The sequence below is a fragment of the Symsagittifera roscoffensis genome, chromosome 6 (genome assembly GCF_963678635.1).
Source record: "Symsagittifera roscoffensis chromosome 6, txSymRosc1.1, whole genome shotgun sequence".
Classification (NCBI taxonomy): Eukaryota; Metazoa; Xenacoelomorpha; order Acoela; family Convolutidae; genus Symsagittifera; species Symsagittifera roscoffensis.
In genome coordinates this window covers 28,246,958-28,266,164 of record NC_087067.1, presented here as the reverse complement: position 1 = coordinate 28,266,164, position 19,207 = coordinate 28,246,958, and the positions used below count along the sequence as shown (strand labels likewise).

Genomic DNA, 19,207 nt, shown 5'->3' with positions numbered 1-19,207 from the left:
GGTTTTCTTAGCCTTCTCTTTTTGTCTAGAACAGGGTAAATTTGCCTTATTTAACCGTTACTACCCTTTGGTAGGGGTACAAAAAAAATTTATAAAACGTGAAGGGTCTACCTTCACGAATTAGTGAGTTTGCTAAAAACATTCTTTAAAAATTTTTTTCGCTTACTTTTTTTGGATAATTGAAAGCTTTATGAGTAAGCTCACTTATTTTTTGATCTAATGGTACCAAGATCGACTGGAGTTATTAAACAAAACGTCTTTTTTCTAATGTCAAAATTTTTTTCTTTTATAGGTTCCGCCTAACTTTTTTCGTAATTGTTTTCTCTTTGACCTTAAATTTATTTATCTGAGCTCAGAAGGCCTTTAATCCTCTAGTTAAATGCAGAAAACCCGATCTAAAAAGTTCCAGCTGGAAAAGTTTGCAAAAACAATGCTTTTTGGACCCTTCCGGATTGATGAATCCACTAAATCAAACACGTTCGATTTCACTGTAACCCGGAACGTTATCGGCAAACGGAATTTAATACCTGTCATTTCACTAGCGAACGTTGTCCGAACAACATTTTACTGTCCTAACTCAAAAATTTCAAAAAATTTACTAATATTGTAGCGTTTCGTTTTTTCAAAAATCAAGAAAATTCGTTGTTGGTACCCAATTAGTTCCAACCACTTCTGAACTAAACTCAACCTGTTCTACCTATTAAACTAGTACAATTACGATGTAACTTACTAGTTTTGCGCTTTTTTCCGTTTCAAAAAATATCGATATCTCAAAAATCTCGATTTGTGAGGGGATCAAAATATCGCTATTTTGACCCTAAAAACCGGATTGCTTGCTGTGTTTTTCACTGAAAAGCGGCATAGGAGTTTTAATATGAGCTGTATAAATAGAAATACTAGTAATACAATACCACTCCGGGTTTGTTCAATACCCGAATTAAGGTGCTTAACTCGGAAGTTCTTAGTTAGGTGAAGGGTCACAACAGTGCAGTCACTGTCGAGCCCCCACAGATTAATATCCTACTTTTTGTACCAAAAGGGAATCAAAACTCGTTAACGATACCCACCAAACGATTTTTGTTGTCCTTGAGCCCCTTCTTGTCGCTCCTTGCACTGCTTGCCGGATCAGTCTTCTTCTTTAATCCCGAGACCCTTCCGGATTGAACGCAAATTAGCATCAACGTGCTTAAACACTCCAATAACCCTACAGTACAAGCACCACAAACGGGCCACAAATTTGATCGTAACGATCCTGACTGATATAAATACCTGTAAAAACAATATATCTAACAACAACAAACGAAAGGGTCGAATCACATCTCGTCTGGGGAGATGATTTCTACTGATTTTATACTTTTTTTTTTTACTGTTTTTGATTTTTTCGGTTATTTATTTGTTTTTTTTCTTAGGTACTATACTACTTTTTGTTTGGTTTCCTGTATCTTTTTAAGTGTTTTTGGTCACGTAACACTCAGGAATTGACGGGACCGCGAATCCCCTCACCCTTCCTGGTTCGTGAATTTTCGGTCTTAATTAGGTTAAAAAGCTAGACACAGGAATCCGGAAGGCTTCCGCGTTCCGAACTACCCTTCCGCCCCGGTGGTTACGGGCTTTTTTATGAGGATCCGCTCGGCGCGGAGTGCGCGTTAACGGTTCTGCCAGTCATGATATTATAAAAAAATAAAACCCAGGAGCGCCGTAAAAACATCTATGTAACATTCGCCCTGAAGTACATATCGACGGAAAATAAAGCTAGATTCTAAAACGACTGGCTAGCGTCTAAACACGCTTTCACCGTCTCTGCCCAAGCCGGTTCTTTTGTTGGCATTTCTAACATCGGGTCGACAAAAAACGTTACTGTTTCCGGCTTCGATCAGAATTCTCTAATTAACTTAATTTTATGCAAAAATAGTGAGCTCATGGCTGGGTCTCAGTATCCCCAGACCCCGAGGTCACTCCTAAACACAGAGCTACTACTTATATTTAATATTACCATTGTTTTTGTTCAGTAGATAAAAATCATCATCTCCATCGAAGATGGATCAAACTTTTCTCTCAACTCCTAGCTTCTCATGATCTGAAAACGAATTGGATGTTATCAATTCAATTCGGGACATTTCCAGGATGCTAAAAGTTTGTTAAAATAATGTTTAAGTTATCTCCCGAGACCCTTCAAGATTCTGGAATCCGGGCAAATAACGCTCTTATTTTCTCTCGGAAGGCTGGACACGTCGTCCCAACACCCTTCCTGGTTCTCGTGAATTGCTTTCTAACGATTGTAGCTGCACGATCGTTACAGCTCGGAATGGTTTCTGACAATCCTATTCTTTCTTCAATCTCGATCAGTTTCACAGTTTCACAGTTTCAGTAAGTTGTTGTTGTTTTCACTGAGAATTCTCTCGTTCTGATTTCGCAGTTTCAGTTGGTGCGAAATATAAAAAGGTTACGTGTCGTTCACGTCCCAATCGAAAATTTAAAAATTAGCATGTTAGTCAAAACTAACCCCTCTCGATTTGTCTAATCGTTTAATTAGCGTCACTAATCCATCAAAACCATCAATTCTCTTGGTCAGATGTTCCGATAAAAATTTGAATAAGAAATTGCCTTTTGTCCATTCTGGTCGAATTTCACAAGTTGTTTGTTTTGTGGCTGCTAATGGTGTTGTTCACCTCGTCGCGCCACACAACCACTTTTTTTTCCTTCAATGGACTGTCTACCAGTAAGTTGTTTTTGCGGGATAGGCCAGGATTTGCTCTAACAAGGCACTCGTAACGCTTGTTCTCACATCAGTTGAGGTTGTTGATGCTGTGGAACAGGGAGCCAGCTGCTACAATATGGAACATTTCGGTAACTTAAATAACATTCGGCCATATTTTACGTATCGACAAAAAACACTAGAAAAATACCTTTTCATGGATGCAAAATTATTAAACTTTTCTATACTGGACCTTTAGTGGGAAAACAGCTGGAGTTCTAAGCTCTTCGCTTCTCGGTTTTTTCGCAAGTTTTCAAATAAAATTGAAAAAATTTTTGCTAAAAAGTAAAATTTCAAACATTTTTGCAATTATGTGCATCGTCAGGATTTTAACAATAAACTACTCTAAAAATTTAGTCCAAAAGATTTTTTTGGTTTTCTATTTAAAACGTACATGTCTAAATCGAAATTACGACTCAGAATCTTCCAGACAAAGTAATTTAAAAAAATTTAATTAGTTTTAGAGATTAAAAGTATTTTAATCTTTATAGTAATTTAGAAGTCAACTGTGATTGGCTAATTTTTGACCTTAAAGTGAGCCTAGTATATACGCAGGTTGTGGATTAAAACGGAGGTTATCAAATTGCCAAATAAATTTTGAGCAGAATATAGATAAAGAAACTGTTCTTTGAAAAGGTAATCAGAAGGTCAAAAGTATCGTTGAAATCGGGGAGTCCCCTCGTCACACATTTCAGCAAGTCTTCGAATTTTCTAGTTATAATAGAAATCGCATATAAGAATAACTTAAGAAAAACTTAATTACAAAAGAGGCCCTTTCGTTTTTTTACAAGCTGCACAAGCTAGATATTGCCATATAGCCTAATTGTTGTGATAAACTTATTAAATAGTGGCTAAATGTTCATCTGTACACGACATTTCCACTGACCTCAAAAGAAATTGCTTATGCTATGATGACGGGGACTCTTGGACGCTTGAAGAGTGCTCAAAATTCACCGTGTACATCCTGCAACGCAGCCGTGAAGAAGCAAGACGAAGGAGTGCAATGCGATAGATATGGCGAGTGGTGGCATCGGGCGTGTACGTACATCCCGCAGCAGATTTACGACCATCTATCATCTGTTCGTGGGATTATGTGGGCCTGTGCGAACTGCCTTGACGATGCCAAGACAGCAATGAAGACGCCCATTCCAGATAATTCTATTGAAACTTCTCTAGAATCTATCAAAACTGAAGTCATCAATCTTAAAGCAGCTATTGTATCCACTAATACTAAGACAACTGTATATGGCCACACAGCAACGCCTGTTACACCTGATGATCAAAGTAAAATGGGAAAAAGAATATATGGCGTGCCTGAACCTTCCAACCAGAAATCGCATGACAGAAGGGAGTCAGACATTCAAGCAGTCAGAAAAAATGGAGTATTCGGGAGAGCCTGTCAATGAGCCTATTACTGATTCCTTTCGGCTGGGAAAGTATCGATATGATGCTATCAGCCGAGACTCTTGCTGGTGAGGTTTAAGAATCCAGTGCTGGTTCGTAAGTTGCTGGCAAAATCGTATATCTTGAAAGATTATTCTGATCGCATCTACTTATCCAGAGAGCTTACGGTTGACGAAGAGAAAGTGGAGTCGCGTATTCTCTCTGAACGATATAAACTTGTCGAAACCGGTATCTCAAAGGATAGACTGAGAGTTAGAGATTTCAAATTGAATCTGGATGGCAAAGAACATGTGTTCTGACTAGCCAACCCCAAAATTACTCTATGTTTGCTGAATGCCCGTTCATGGAAAAAAAATAATGCCATTTATGAACTACAGTGTGATGCCAGTTATCGCGGATTTGATATTATCTGTATAACTGAGTCTTGGTTAACCACGGTTATTGATAATTCGTATATTGCTACTCCTGGGTATAATATATTTAGGAAAGACCGCAGTTCATTGAACTCTAACAAAACCACAGGCGGCGGTGTCTGTATTTTTGTTCGTGAAGGTATTGTCAGTGATCGGTGGACTTGTCATCATTCTGATCAGTATGAAACTCTGTGGCTGTCAGTTAGCGTAGGAAATAAATATTGGGTGGTCTGTTTGGTTTTTTTCCTATCTGATATTACGAATGGCCGTCAGCTAGAAATGCATATCTCACATTCCATCAATGTCTTCAGGGACCAGAACTCCTCGTCAATTATTCTATTCTGTGAGGATTTCAATAATTTGGATACTGATGACCTCGTATTAGATTGCTTTCTTTATTAGATTGCTTTCTTGCTGACCTTTATTTTTTTCTTAACTACAACGCTCCAAATGTGTTGTTAGGGGAACTTTCCAACGAGCTTCTAAATCTGTATAAGGTCGCCTGTCCATTGAAATTTGTTGTTCATAGCTCAAAGGATCCACCTTTTATGACTTCCGGTTATCAAATATCTTTTAATGAAGAAGCATCGACATACACGCCGAAGTAAACTTGCGGAGGCGAATGCTGTCGGCCTCCAAGTTCGTATGTTAATTACTAAACGTGCCTTTTCTGATTCCAGTGGTCGAAACTGATGGCAGCGTGTGAATAATTTATTGAATAAGAATACAATAGCCCCCAGTACGCACCTGTGGTTTTTCGGCTGAGCTGCTTAACCAGTACTATAATGGCATCTCCACTGATTCTGGAGGCCCATTCAAGACTACTTATTTGGAGACTACAAATTATGGTCCTTAGTTTTCGCTCTTGTAAACATTTAATGCCATGAAACGCATTAGACGCACCGCTACTGGCCCAGACGCTTTGCCGTTTTAGATCGTTAAGGATAATGCCCACAATTTGGCCGAAATTTTTTGTTTTATGTTCAACTTGTGCTTGGAACAAGGTATTTTCCCGGAATTTTTGAAGCTTGCAAAAATATATTCCTTGCCAAAAATTTCGTCTCCAAAGCAGCCAAAGGTTTTGAGGCCTGTTTCTGTTACTTCTGTTATGTCCAGAGTGTTTGAAAGGTTAATTTACCAGAACTATCTGCAAGGCCCTTATAACAGATGGCTTACATGTAACCAGTATGGTTTTCGTAAACATTCTTCTACTTCCTGTATGCCCATTAGGTTGCAACATCATCTCTGGTATTTCCGTGAAAACTATGATTATGTTCGCTTCTTTTCTTTAGATATGTCAAAAGCTTTTGATACTATTTCCCCCAAGAGTGTTATAGAAGGAGTAATGAATATTGTCCCAGTAGTCGATCCTGCGGTTGTCAACGTAATCATTTTCTTGCAAAATAGAGCCCATTATAATTCTATCAATGGCTTGGATTCAACTGTTTTGTATACTAGTCAGGGTGTCCCTCAGGGCACTGTCCTTGTTCCGCCTCTTTACAATGGCTCTACCCATCATATTGATGTTTCAGATATTTCCATCACGTTATCAACTTATGCTGACGACAACAATCCTCTTGTAGCTGGCTGCAAAAGCGCTGACAATGCTCGGGAAGTTATTAGTTCGCTATGTCACCAATTCGACGCAAGAAACTTGTTACTCAATGTTCAGAAATCTTCCAAGGAAATGCGTATCATTTTCAACCATAGTGGCAGTAATGCCATACATATTGTTGAAGGCATTGAGGTTGTTGATGACCTCAAAGTGCTGGGGTTTACGATTGACTTCAATTTTAGTCGTTCTAACCATATTGACAATTGTTCAAAAATCGAATTCTATACTTTTTTCAATCTGGCGCCTTGGTAAAATCGATAGATTAGAAGTGGTGGCCTTCGGTAATATTCTATCTGAACCGGCAAGCAAGGTGTAGTGTCAGTAACCTGATAAGCCGACATAAGAGAAAGCTTGAAAAACTTTCGGAAAGACAGGATAGACCATTAAAAAACTTGGATGAAAGGTCAGTTAGAATTTTAGATGAAGTGATTTTGCCGCTTTGGGTGCGGGAAGTCTTAAGTTTTTGGACCAAAACATCCGGTACGAGACAAATTCAATTGCTGACATTGATAGTTTTTTGTCTGAACTGAAGTTAAATAGAATACCCGGAAAAAATTATGTGAGATTGAAGCAGCTGCAAAGAGATATGCTAAGAATGTGAAACAGACCCCCCTCTGACAAAGGTGTTGAAAAAGCAAGAAAGTATTTGAAAGACAACGATCTTTTGGCAGTGCCGTTTGACAAGGGGGCAGGTTTTTAAGTACTGAAAAAGGAGACATATGAGAAAAAATTGAAAGATTTATTACAACTTAATGAGAGAAAGAATCTGACAGACAGCAAGATTATGAAAATTGAAAAAAAAAAACATAAACAAAGAATTACTCGCCATGAAAAAGAAGGACGAGATTAGCGAAGCGATGTATAATAGGTTGAGATCTTGGTAGGATTAGCAAAAGTACGTAAACAAGGCACACCACTTCGTCCCGCCCTTTCTTTACCTGGTAGCTCATATGACAACCTAAATAAAACAAGGGCAAAGTACTTTGATGAAATTGAGGGGGCAAACATAGAAACGAACAGTCAAATGGCCAGGGAGGTCTTGGAGAAAACTGAGTTGGACTCACACGAGAGTAAAGTCTCCCTTGATGTAAAGAGTTTGTACACTAATGTCCCGCTCAAGGAGATTATATGAGCAAGTCAACCCTCCGGAAACATCTCGCAAGACTATGAAAAAACTACTGCATTTGGCAGTGAGTAAGGTACACTTTAAATGCAATGGTTTGTGGTATGTACAAAAAGACGGTTTAGCAATGGGCGCCTCCCTTGCAGTAATATTGGCCAATTTGTGGCTCAAAGAATACGAACCTGCAGTAAGGAAAGAAGAACCAAAATTGACTGTGCTAAGTGAGGGTAACAAGGAAGTGTGCCCTAGATGTCAGAAAAAGGTGACATATCGGACAAAAGGGGTAGAATGCGAAGCTTGTTTGAATTGGTACCACTTAGGGTGTGGTAACATATCGGAATCCGAATACGCAGACATCGCTGAAACAATAAGGTATTGCATGACTTGCAAAAAACAACAGGAAGCAGATCGGACTGTGAAAGGTGTTAAAGTTCTAAGATATGTGGACGACGTAGTTAGAAAGGTCAAGGGCGATCCTGGGGTAGTTCTCGAGGCTGCCAATAAGTTGCATCCGAACTTGCAGTTCAGCATAGAAGAACTTGATAGAAACGGTAATTTGGCCTTTTGGACTTAAATGTCAACGTGGATTCAGTAAAAAAAGGTCACATGTGGTTGGTACCAAAAACCCACTGATACCGGCACCATTCTAAATTTCAGAGGCTGCGCACCTTTGCAGTACAAAAGAAACGTTATTGAAGGGACGGTTCATAGAGTTTTCAGAAGTACTTCAACATGAGAATATTTTGACCAGGCATTGGAAAAAAATCGGAAGCAATGGATTGAAAATCAATATCCAAAAAATTGGTCTGACAGGTAAGTGTTTGAAACTTTTAACAAGATCATTGAAGGAAAGAAAAATTTAGAGGTGAAGGCATCAGAATTGTGAAATGATAAATGGTTGAAAGACTCACCACCCCTTCTTACAATGCAATATCGAGGCAATCCATCTCAACTGTTAGCTGCAAAGGTTCGGCTGATATCCGGGGCACAAATAATTTTTACAACAAGAAAATTGAAAGCGCGCTTGACATCCCTCAAAACTTCCTTTGCTCGTGAACTGAGATCCAAAGTGGTGTACAAGCTTACATGTAGTGGATGTAACTCCACCTTTGTCGGCCAGACAGTCCGACATTTAGGCACGAGGGTCGATGAACAACGCAAATGGGACTCCCCAGTAGGACAACACTTGTTAGAATGTAAAAAGGAGGTAGGCGGTACTGCTGAGCTGAGAGGCCGAAGATCAACACACGCGATGAATTCAGGAGCCGGGAATTAACACTAAAATTATAGTTATGTATAAAATGGCTAAAAGTTAAAAAATTGACATCTCAGAATCAAAAATATTCCCAAATCGAAATTTTATAACCATGAAAGAACAAAAAACTAAAAAATCTCAGAAATTTACAGGAAAATTTTATTCTTGATTACGTAATTATATTATGTAATGACAGTTGTTCAAATTTGATTGGTTAAATAGTTTTAAGGCCTTTTAAGACATGTTTCTCATTTTTCAGATCTTTGATCGTTTTGTAAATATTGTAAAAAAATTTAATTCTGATGATGCACAAAATGTGCGAAAACGTTTGAATTATCATTTTAAATTTCTTATCATATTTCAGCATTAAAGGCATCTTCGTAATGTTAATTTATCAATTTTTCAATTTTTTCGAAACACCTTAATTTTTTTCGACAATACAAAAAAAATTCTACAAAATAAAAAAGCTTACAGTGAAATTCCCACCAGTGGTTGCAAATCTTGCCACTAAATTTATCCAAAGACCCTTTAGGTTTTCGAGATATGACATTGTTTTTTATGGATTTTCAAACATTGAATTAAAAGACTTAAGAAAAATTTCAGAGTTTGAAATTACCAACCCTGCAATTGGGTGCTGTCAAAGTACATCAGAGGTGTCAGATCGTGTTTCCAATATATACCGTTTTTCTCAAAAGTTCGATGCCCCGGAGGAGCAGCACCAGGCTCTACAAAAACCGTCCAGAAACTAGCAGAGAAACTTCCCGAAAAACGGAACGAATCATACTCGGACACAATAAACTGTATAAGAACGATAATAAGTTTTGCACTTCTGAGGAGTGCAATCCTCTGCCTCAGGGGGCGCAAAAAACTTAACAATACATCCAACATAGACAATTCTATCTGTGCTATAATCGAGAAGGGTAGATTTTGTTGACAATTCTCTATTCTGTAAAATCTACTTGATTTATTCATAAATTTTTTTAGCACAGATAGAATTGTCTATGTTGGATGTATTGTTAAGTTTTTTACATCCAACAGACAATTCTATCTGTGCTATAATCGAGGAGGGTAGGTTTTATTGACAATTCTCTGGATGCTGTAAAATCTACCTGATTTATTGGGGGCTAGGAAATTAGACGATAAGCAAAATTAGACGGATGCTACAAAAACGAAATTAGACGGAATTTATTTTTTACAGATATGGCATTTTTTACGTCATTGCTATGAAAAGGAAAGTGCCAAGGAAAATTTTTTTTTAAGAGTCAATGTTTCACAAATACAAAAAGAACATAAAATGTCAATACCTATCAAAACAATTAGTTTAAATGAACATAAAATGTCAAATCTGAATATTACAGGAGAGTTTTGAATTGAATGAATTATGCATGATTGACTTGTAAAGTTTTTGGCCACCGAAATTGAATTGTTGTCTACAAACAATTTTATTTTTCTAACGCAATTTGTGTGCAAACAAAGTTAATTTCTCTCACTTTCGTCTTTTTTCTCACAATTGCAGTTTTGCAAAACCGTCTAAGTTCCTTTTATTAGTACCTCCGTCTAATTTGCTTATCGTCTAATTTCTCAACCCCGGATTTATTCATAAAATTTTGCCGATGTACATTACGAGGCCAAACTGCGCATTTTGTGCATTGTAAGCGGATTCCGCAACAAGGACGCTCCCTTTGTTCTTCTTTTGTTCTTTACTTTCCTTTGATCGTTCCGACAAAATTTTCACATGTTTAAAGACTTGTCTCTGGAATCCAGGAACATACAGACACAAAATTGTGCTCCTATCAAGTGCACAGTTTGGCCTCGTAATGTATTTATAAAGCTTTGGTATGGCCCTATCCAACCTATGCACGGACCGTCGCATGACGGAAGGGCCCATTCTTATTGAACCCCCTTTTATAACAGCTGGTTTCTTCCTATTAGAGTAGTAGCAGATGTTTTTTTTACTCGAAGATTAAGAAAGATTAAATGCCCGCAAATTGTTCTTGCGAGTCCAGGGGCACCATTTATTTAGAAAAAGTTCGACGTTATCGGCATAATGCGCCGCCGACTCGCGCAAATCTTGCCTCACTCGAGGTCAAGTACCTTCATTTGTGGGCTCTTGTTTTCTTAATTTGGTTGCAGTTTTTGTTATGGTTGATAGAAATAGTTATTTCCAGATTGGTATAATTTATCTTCAAATGGATTGACTTTGGATATCTAGAAATATCTGTAGCAAGGGCGGATCTAAGTTTTTCTCAGGGGGAGGCAGACTTTGTCTTCTAAAAGTGTAACAAATTGATTTCTTGAGTCAAAATTCAGTTTTGGGCTCATTGTAAGTGTAAATGAACGAATCGATTTTTAGTGATATACGTCTTGATCATTATTTATTACGTTAATTGTTTTTTAAGAGTCAATGAACGTAGTTCAGGCTCATTTAGGTCGCGATGATTTTTTTTCAGATAAATCTCTTTTCAGGCTCCAATTTACTTTTTTGCTGTTTGACTTTTAATTTCTTAAGTTCATTTCCTCTTTTATCAAACAGCTAACGTGTACAGATTACGAAAAATGTGATTGACTACTGAAAGTCAAGTATATACATAAAATTTTCTGAATTACCAGCAGAACAAAAAAATAATATATTGAAAAAAATAATAATATTAAAGAATATTAAAAAAAAAAAATTAAGTGCCTATCATAAAAAAAGCTTGCTTCATTATTGAATCTTAACATCTTCCATGTTTCTTCGCTCTGGGGTTTGAAGCCCGGCCGGACCTTGCTTTTTTCAGTAAGTATGCAATTGAAATTTTTTTCGGGTTAAAATTGATTTGTCGGATTTTCGTTCATCTGCTCAAGTTTTGTCGGCTTAGTTGTCAAAACACGGATCTTTTTTGTGCTGAACCAAATATCATGGTAGTTGCTAAAGTGGTTCATTGTAGTTTTAGGGAGGACTTGTCCCTCTTAAGTTTTTTTTTCGGCTCAATTTTTGTCTGCTCTAAGATTGTCGGTTCTGTTTCCGCTTTGTAAGTTTTGTTCAGTGGCTAGTTGAAAATTCAAATGTCTTTTTGGCACTTTTGTCTAGTTTCCTGTTTGAGAAAAAAACGTGTTATGAAAGTGTATGGGATGGGGTTTCTTATTTGAATGTTTTTGAGACGCGTTGGAAAATAGTTTGCCTTTCGTAGACATTTTCTTCCTTTTTAAAAAAAGGTTTCAATCAAAAGAGCCCCCCCCCATGTGCTTGCACGCTCCCCAAAAAATACCCTCCCAAATCTGAGATTTCGATTTCAATGATTAGAGCGGATTTGAAAAGCTCTCCTGCATCAGCGGATACGCTTGATTTATTTTAAAACTATGGACCCTTGAAATAGTCAAATTTTTGATTTTTTGACAGTTTTGAAAAAATCTTGTTAGCATATATCGAAAACTAACTTTTGCAGATCTGAGATTGTGGGTGCCATTCAGATAGCGGGTAGTGGGAAGATCCCTCAATTTTGCTCTCGGAAAAGTCAATTTTTTCCCTTTTTGACTGTTTTTGTAAACTTTTTTGGCGTCAATCGAAATAACATTTCGGGTGAATTGCTTTTGACTTTTTTTGGACTTCTCCCAAAACTATCCTTCCAAATCTGATATCATAGATAATCGAAAAGAAAGGTTGTTGAAAGTGTTCTTTTATAACTCGCTACGCCCATCTTTGAAATAAGCTATGGCCTTCTATCAAGTCACAATTTTGAAACTTTAACCGTCTTTTTGGAAATTTTTTGACGTTTCTCGAAAACTACGGTGCCATTTTTAAGGTTAAGTTTTCTACCGAGAAGCCCCCTTTTGTGAGTTTTTGTTCTTTAAGCGGCCACGACCTGGTTTTTGTGGAAAAAAATGGATTCTGGAAAATTGGATTTTGGAAAATTTTGATTTTTTTACTGTTGTTAAGAAAGTTTTCGAGTTTTCTTAAACTACCCTATCAAATCTGAGATGAAAAATTCAATCGATTGGGTGAATTTTTACTGCAGAATTGTTGACCTGTATTTTTTGTAAGAGATGTTATGTCCTCGGAAAATTCAATTATCTCAAAATTGTTCACTCTTCTCATTTAAGTAGAGAAACAAAGGTTCTGTGCAAATTTGTGAACCCAGGTTTTTCGTCCTGCAATCAGTGTAGCGAATTTAAAAAGTTTCAAGCACAAAAACCAAGTTTAACTGGGCCCCTTGTTGTTTTGTCGGGACATATGAAAATTTTGGTTCACCTAGTTTTTTGTTTCAGCTTTTTTCTTTTTTTTGTTGTATGCTTGTGTTGTACCGCAAGTGGTGTGAAGCTCCAATTCTCTTCTGTGTTACTCTTGCGATTACAAAATTGTTGCAACGGGGTACTAGACCTTTTCCCCGTAAAGAACTTCGTTCACAAGACTCACGTGTTGTCTCCTGGTGGTCCACTCTGTTGGAAATACTGCGCGAGACACATTTTGAGCATGCTAGCACTTGAAATATCCGCCCTATTGGAAAGTTGAGTTACCTGTTGGTTTAGTGGCCTCATTTTGCTTCGTTTGATGAGAAATTTTGTGTCTGCGTGTGTGTGTTGAAGGATCGGGGAGTTTTGAGGGGTCGGGAATTTTAGAAAATAGTTTCGAGTTTTTTCGGGTGAAAGGGTTTGACTTTGCTTGGTAAGTTTTTTTCCGATGCTAGTTTCATATTTCATTATCTGGGCATGTTTTTTGAAATTTTCGATTTTTTTGTTTTGACTTTGTGGTTTTCTTGTTTTGTGTCGTGGTGAGAAGCTCCGCATCGCCTCCCCGTATAATTTTTTCTTCGATAGTTTCGAAAGTTGAAAATTGTTCAAATTTTTTTCCAATCTGTCTTTTTTTCGGTGTGTTTGAGCTCTTTTACACTTGTTTACACTCTGAGCTCTGTTGGCTATGTTTGAAAAGTGTTGGCCTAATAATTGCGTTTTTTTTGGCGTGCGCTCCTCAAAAATAGTATACTGGCGCCGAGGGAGGCGAGAAAATTTATATTTGACCTTGAACTGATCGATAATGAACATCCAAAATTCTTAATCTGTCTATGGTCGAGTGCGTGTGACATGTATCTTGCCATGCTTAAGCGTTTTTTTTGCAACAGTTAAGGTCATAACGTATCTATGCGTGGTTGAGCTATATCGTATATTGCAATGCCTAAGAATTTTTTTGATTTTCAAGTTTGAATCTAGTGTTTGTTTTAACAATTTGAAAGTAAAAGTTAGTAACACAATAGTGTGCTGCTGTCAGAGTTCCCCCAGGGGTTGCGAATGACCAAATCCTTTTAGTGTACGAGATACGACGATTTTTTTTTAAAAAAGTTTTCGGAAAGTTCAATTTACAAAATTTTAAACTCCCAACCCTATATTTGGGTGCTGTCAGAGTACTCTCAAGGATTGCGAATCTTGCCTCCAAATATGATTGCTCAAATTCTTGTAATTTTTGAGATACGACGTGTTTTATGATTTCTTTTTTTAATTTTTCAGAAAACTTAGAATTTCAAAAACTCAAAGATTTGAATTTCCTACTCTTATAGTTAGGTACTGTGAGGGTACTCTCAGGAGTTTCAAGATCAAAATCTAGCGTCCAAATGAGAATGCTAAAATGCTCTTAGTTTTTGAGATATGACGTTTTTTTGTGATTTTTCAAAAAACTGTCAACTTAAATTCAATGCTTTTTGAAATTTTGAAATTCCCATCCCTATATTTGGAAGCTATCAGAGAACTCTAGGGGGGTTGTGAATCTAGCCTTAAAATTTGACTTTATTTGTTTAATTTTCGAGATATGACGTTTTTTGTGATTTTTCAAAAAAATTTCAGGAAACTTAAATTTAAATTTTATTTTGATTTTTGAAATTCCCTTCCTTGTAATGGAGGGCTCCCAGAATAATCTCCGGGGCTTCGAATTTTACATGCAAATATGACCGCTCAAATCCAGCAAACTTAAGTTTTTTTATTTTTTAATTGAAGTTTGAAGACCCGTTCCTTTTAATGGGGGACTGTCAGAGTATTTTCAGAGATTGCAAATCTTGCCTCCAAATATGACTGCTCAATTCGTTGTAGTTTTTGAGAATGACATTTTTTGCGATTTTTTAGTTGGGGGCTGTCAGAATACTCGAGTGGATTGCGAATCTTGCCTCCAAATATGATTGCTCAAATTCTTGTAATTTTCGAGATACGACGTGTTTTATGATTTCTTTTTAATTTTTCAGAAATTTTAGAATTTCAAAGATTTGAAATTCCTACTCTTATAGTTAGGTACTGTGAGGGTACTCTCAGGAGTTTCAAGATCAAAATCTAGCGTCGAAATGAGAATGCTAAAATGGTCTTAGTTTTTGAGATATGACGGTTTTTTTTGTGATTTTTCAAAAAACGGTCAACTTAAATTCAATGCTTTTTGAAATTTTGAAATTCCCATCCCTATATTTGGAAGCTATCAGAGAACTCTAGGGGGGTTGTGAATCTAGCCTTAAAATTTGACTTTATTTGTTTAATTTTTGAGATATGACGTTTTTTGTGATTTTTCAAAAAAATTTCAGGAAACTTAAATTTAATTTTTTTTGTTGAAATTCCCTTCCTTGTAATGGAGGGCTCCCAGAATAATCTCCGGGGCTTCGAATTTTACATGCAAATATGACTGCTCAAATCCAGCAACCTTAAGTTTTTTTGATTTTTAATTGAAGTTTGAAGACCCGTTCCTTTTAATGGGGGACTGTCAGAGTATTTTCAGAGATTGCAAATCTTGCCTCCAAATATGACTGCTCAATTCGTTGTAGTTTTTGAGAATGACATTTTTTGCGATTTTTTAGTTGGGGGCTGTCAGAATAATCGAGGAGATTGCGAATCTCGCCTCCATATACGACTGCTTAAGTCTTTTGTTCTTTTATGTGATGTTTTTATGGCTTTTCAATTTTTTGTTCTCAAATTTTGAAATTCCTAACCCTGTAGTTGGGTACTGTGAGAGTATTCTCAGGAGTTGCAAGTTTTGCGTCCAAATGCGGCTGCTCAACTTCTTTTAGTTTCAAAGATGTGACATTTCTAATGTCATTTTAAAATTTTTCAAAACACGTAGATATAAAAAAAGTTCACAAAATTTAATGGTTTTTCAAAATTTGAATTAAAAAACTCATAGAAAAAAAACTTAGCAAATTTTAAAATTACGAACCCTGTTATTGGGTGCTGTCAGAGTACACTCAAAGGTTGCAGGTCTTTTTTCAATATATGCGGTTTTTTATGAGTTCTCAAAAATTCGAAGCACCGGAGATGCGTTACACGCTAGTTTCTTTTGAATTGCAGAATTTTTCTACCGGCTTGCGTTTCTTCAGTTAAACTTTCAAACCGCCAACGTTAGATTTATTTTTTTTGTGGCCAGTGAGAGATTTTTGTGCTCTTTTCGGTTCAGGTGCTACCATTAATTGCTGATTTGACAAAGAGAAAGGATAAATTTTACCTAACGTTGAGCTCATTTGAAAAAATGTATTAGCATAAAGAGCTTTTTGTTGTCGCCTCTGTTTCTGTTACTTGCCACCATCGCTGTGGTTTCAAGGCTTAAATTGTATGGAATTTGTATTACTTTGCATGCAATTATTGAAGCCCTCTCTTGCTGTATTTGGTCAGTCACAAAGCAGTCAAACAAAGCTTGTTTTGCAACGAAATTGTAGCAACTATTGTATGTTTATACTTGAATATCAAATGCAAAGATATGGTAAGTTGGACATCAGAAATTAAAAGAATTCAAACTGCTTTCAGTATAATGTAAGTTGGCCTGTATTTTAGTAAATTTTCACTAATAATACTATTGTCTTGCTTTTTGTGCATAATCTATTGGCCATTCATTTGTGATATTCTTCAATTTTTTGGGCATATTTTATTGCGAGGTTTTTAAAAATTACCGTTTCTGGTGGAAAAAAGATTTCGTTGAAACTCTGTGGCCACAATGTGAGTGAATTCTGAGTGGGTTGAAACGGTATAAGTAAAAACATACTTACCTGCCTTCGGGCGTCCTCTGATCAAGCAGAGAGGTGCCCCAGGGCGAGGCCTCTGCATTGCACTGCGCTGAGGTTGACCCCTGCGATTTCTTCAAAGTGAGAAACTCGGGAGGACAATTTATTAGTGTGGGGACTGCGTTCGCGCTATCCCTAAAAATTTTGAACTATCCTATTTCGCTCTGAAATTTTTAGTGAATTTTGACTCAATTGCTAATTAGCTAAGTTTTCTGCTGAATATCAGCCGTTTTTAAATCAAATAACTAATTCGTTTTTTCAGTTAATCATGGCAACACCTCTGGATGACGAAGGGGTGTTCAAAACACCGGCGCCGCCACCTCTCAGGAAAGCCTCAACTTCATTATCATCGTTCTCAATGATACAGAAGGCAGGACCAAGTTTGCTACAACCAGTTGGGTCTCCTCTTTCCCTTGGAATCTCTGGTCCTAATACTCCTCAGTCGGAACTATCTGATTGTTCTTACTTACAATTGCAAGGAGTCCCTGAGAACAGCCGATACTTCTGCACAGCCTCGGCGATTGATGTTAATGTGGCTTACCAGGTTTGTATAGTGAATGCTAAGTTGGAGTCTTTTCTGCTATACGACTGAAACTTATCAAGCTGCTGATTCAGCTACTGTTTTTATTGAAAACCTAGATTGTTTTTCGCTCATATTAATTTCAACAAATGTGGGAAAATTTCATCAAATTTTGTAAAATATCAGTTTTTGGGCCGTATGAAAGAAAAACCATTAATATCGTATCTGAAAGAAATTCAATGGCCCTAGATTGCTCATTTTATCAGCTGAATTATTTCGTATTTCTTTTCGAAGAATTACAGCTGATCTAAATTATCCTGACTAAAAGAACTAAGTTGGAATTTTTGAACCAGTTTTTGCAAATGGGGTTGACATAAGTCAAAAGATATGAAAAAACGTTGCTACGTTGCTAATAATATTACCAGAATTAATATGGTGCAATGTATTTTCAGTCCCAAAAATTATAACATGAAAATAATTTTTTTTGTTCTCCAACAAAATATATCCGTTTGGGCAAAGTTAAAGATATAGTACTTTTTTAAATTCCGGCGGGGCTTTATGAGAGGCTCTTTTTCAGGGGATGACTTGAAGGGGAGGCGGACCCCCTGCCGACCCAAAAGATCCCCCCTTTGTACTATTTTGAGATATCCATTTTTGGCAGACGGACCTGAAAAGATTTTTGAGAGGGGAGCGCGCGCCGAAATAACGCAATTTTTTGGTCAAAATTTTCCAAAAAGTGCCTAAAAACGCCTTTTTGGCCTGTTTTTAAAAAATTTGCCTGCGGCATCAAAAAGACCTGCTCTTTTTGATACAATTGCTAAACATTTACGGTAGTTTTATCTCAATTTTTGACGACGTTAAGCAGTCGAAAATGAACGATTTTTTGAGTCAAACTTTGGGCCGGAGTTTTCGAAATTGAATTTCATAATATTATTTCTGGTAAACTTTTGAGCGCTTTCGTCATTTTTTTTGTGTTATCTCATATTTGAGAAAAACGCGCTTCAGTTCTCCGTTTCTCTTTGTTTTGTCCGGATACTTTGAATCAGCCTTGTAGCTTCGAATCTAATAAGAAGCATGTGGAGTCGCCTGCCGATGTTTTTTAATTGAGCCGAAGCTGGCGTAGAGCATTATGATCAGACGCTGCACCAAAGTCAAAATTTTTTGATAACACAAATGCTCGTGTTTTAATATGAGTTTTTTCCAACTGAAGTCGCTTTTTTAAAGTTTTCTATTTTAACTTCGTTTGAAAACGATGTTGTAGTAAGAGATTTATCGGCTTTAATATATCACATTCGTTGCTAACTGTTTTTGTTCTCAATCAGGAACGAGAATGTTTCATAATCTGGAGGTATTGCGAATCCTCTAAATTGTGTATTTTCTACCCTTGCGATTAGCAACGGTAATGCAAACGGGCCCTAGAATGTTTTCACTTTAAAAACTTTGTTCTCAGAATTCATCGATTTACTTTTACTTTATCATATCAAATAATTGCTCATGCGGAGGAGTCAGTTCTGGAGCTCGAATCAGGCCATGATGCTTTTAACGAAAATAGAAACCTGCTCGGAAAATTTCAGTTGTCGGGCTATTGCTTGTCTGCGTATTTTTGTCGGCTAAGTTTTCACAGCATGGACTTTCTTCTGCTTTAAGCAACGCTTATTATAAGGGAAAGTCAATTTGATTGATTCGTGAAATGATGTGAGTCTTTGGGTTCAAGAAATTTTGCCTAGTTTTATTATTTTCTTCGAATTAGGATTTTTTGAATTGTCATCCATCAATTGTTACAAGAAATCAATGAATTATGTCCTAAACTATATGATATTATCATTTAATCTGATAGCAATATTTTCAGAGGAAAATCCGTGGTCCTTCTGATCCACAAATTATTGCATCGCTCTTGCAAATGAGTTTTCATGATTTCAAAATTTTTGATCACAGGATAACTGAAATTGTGGTAATTTCTTCTTTCTTCAACGAACATAAAGATGGATAAATGACAATTTTTGATCATGTTTGCATTTTAAATGCCCGTTTTATTTAATTTTTTTTAAAGTTGGTTTTTTAATTACAATATATCAGATTTAATGTTCGTTTTTTTTCTGCCTAATCGGCTTTAATAGGTTTGGGCTTA

The 19,207-nt window shown here is 36.7% G+C and overlaps 2 protein-coding genes and 1 non-coding gene across 3 annotated transcripts in view; all 3 read left to right on the top strand.

The window, feature by feature from the left end:
* Nucleotides 1-3,574: 3,574 nt before the first annotated feature.
* LOC134848569 (uncharacterized) overlaps nt 3,575-19,207 on the top strand; it is a 50,582-nt gene continuing 34,949 nt past the window's right edge. Inside the window, exon 1 of the mRNA XM_063866083.1 lies at nt 3,575-3,603. The gene's annotated coding sequence lies outside the window, so the exon portion shown is untranslated. The remainder of the gene's footprint in view (nt 3,604-19,207) is intronic.
* LOC134848567 (uncharacterized) overlaps nt 3,581-19,207 on the top strand; it is a 30,876-nt gene continuing 15,249 nt past the window's right edge. Inside the window, exons 1-2 of the mRNA XM_063866082.1 lie at nt 3,581-3,604; nt 16,823-17,103. Coding sequence (XP_063722152.1) covers nt 16,828-17,103 — 276 coding nt within the window. The 5' untranslated portion in view covers nt 3,581-3,604; nt 16,823-16,827. The remainder of the gene's footprint in view (nt 3,605-16,822; nt 17,104-19,207) is intronic.
* On the top strand, nt 16,537-16,698 carry LOC134849273 (U1 spliceosomal RNA). Its single transcript, XR_010163299.1, has one exon. It is a non-coding gene; the product is annotated as a U1 spliceosomal RNA (small nuclear RNA).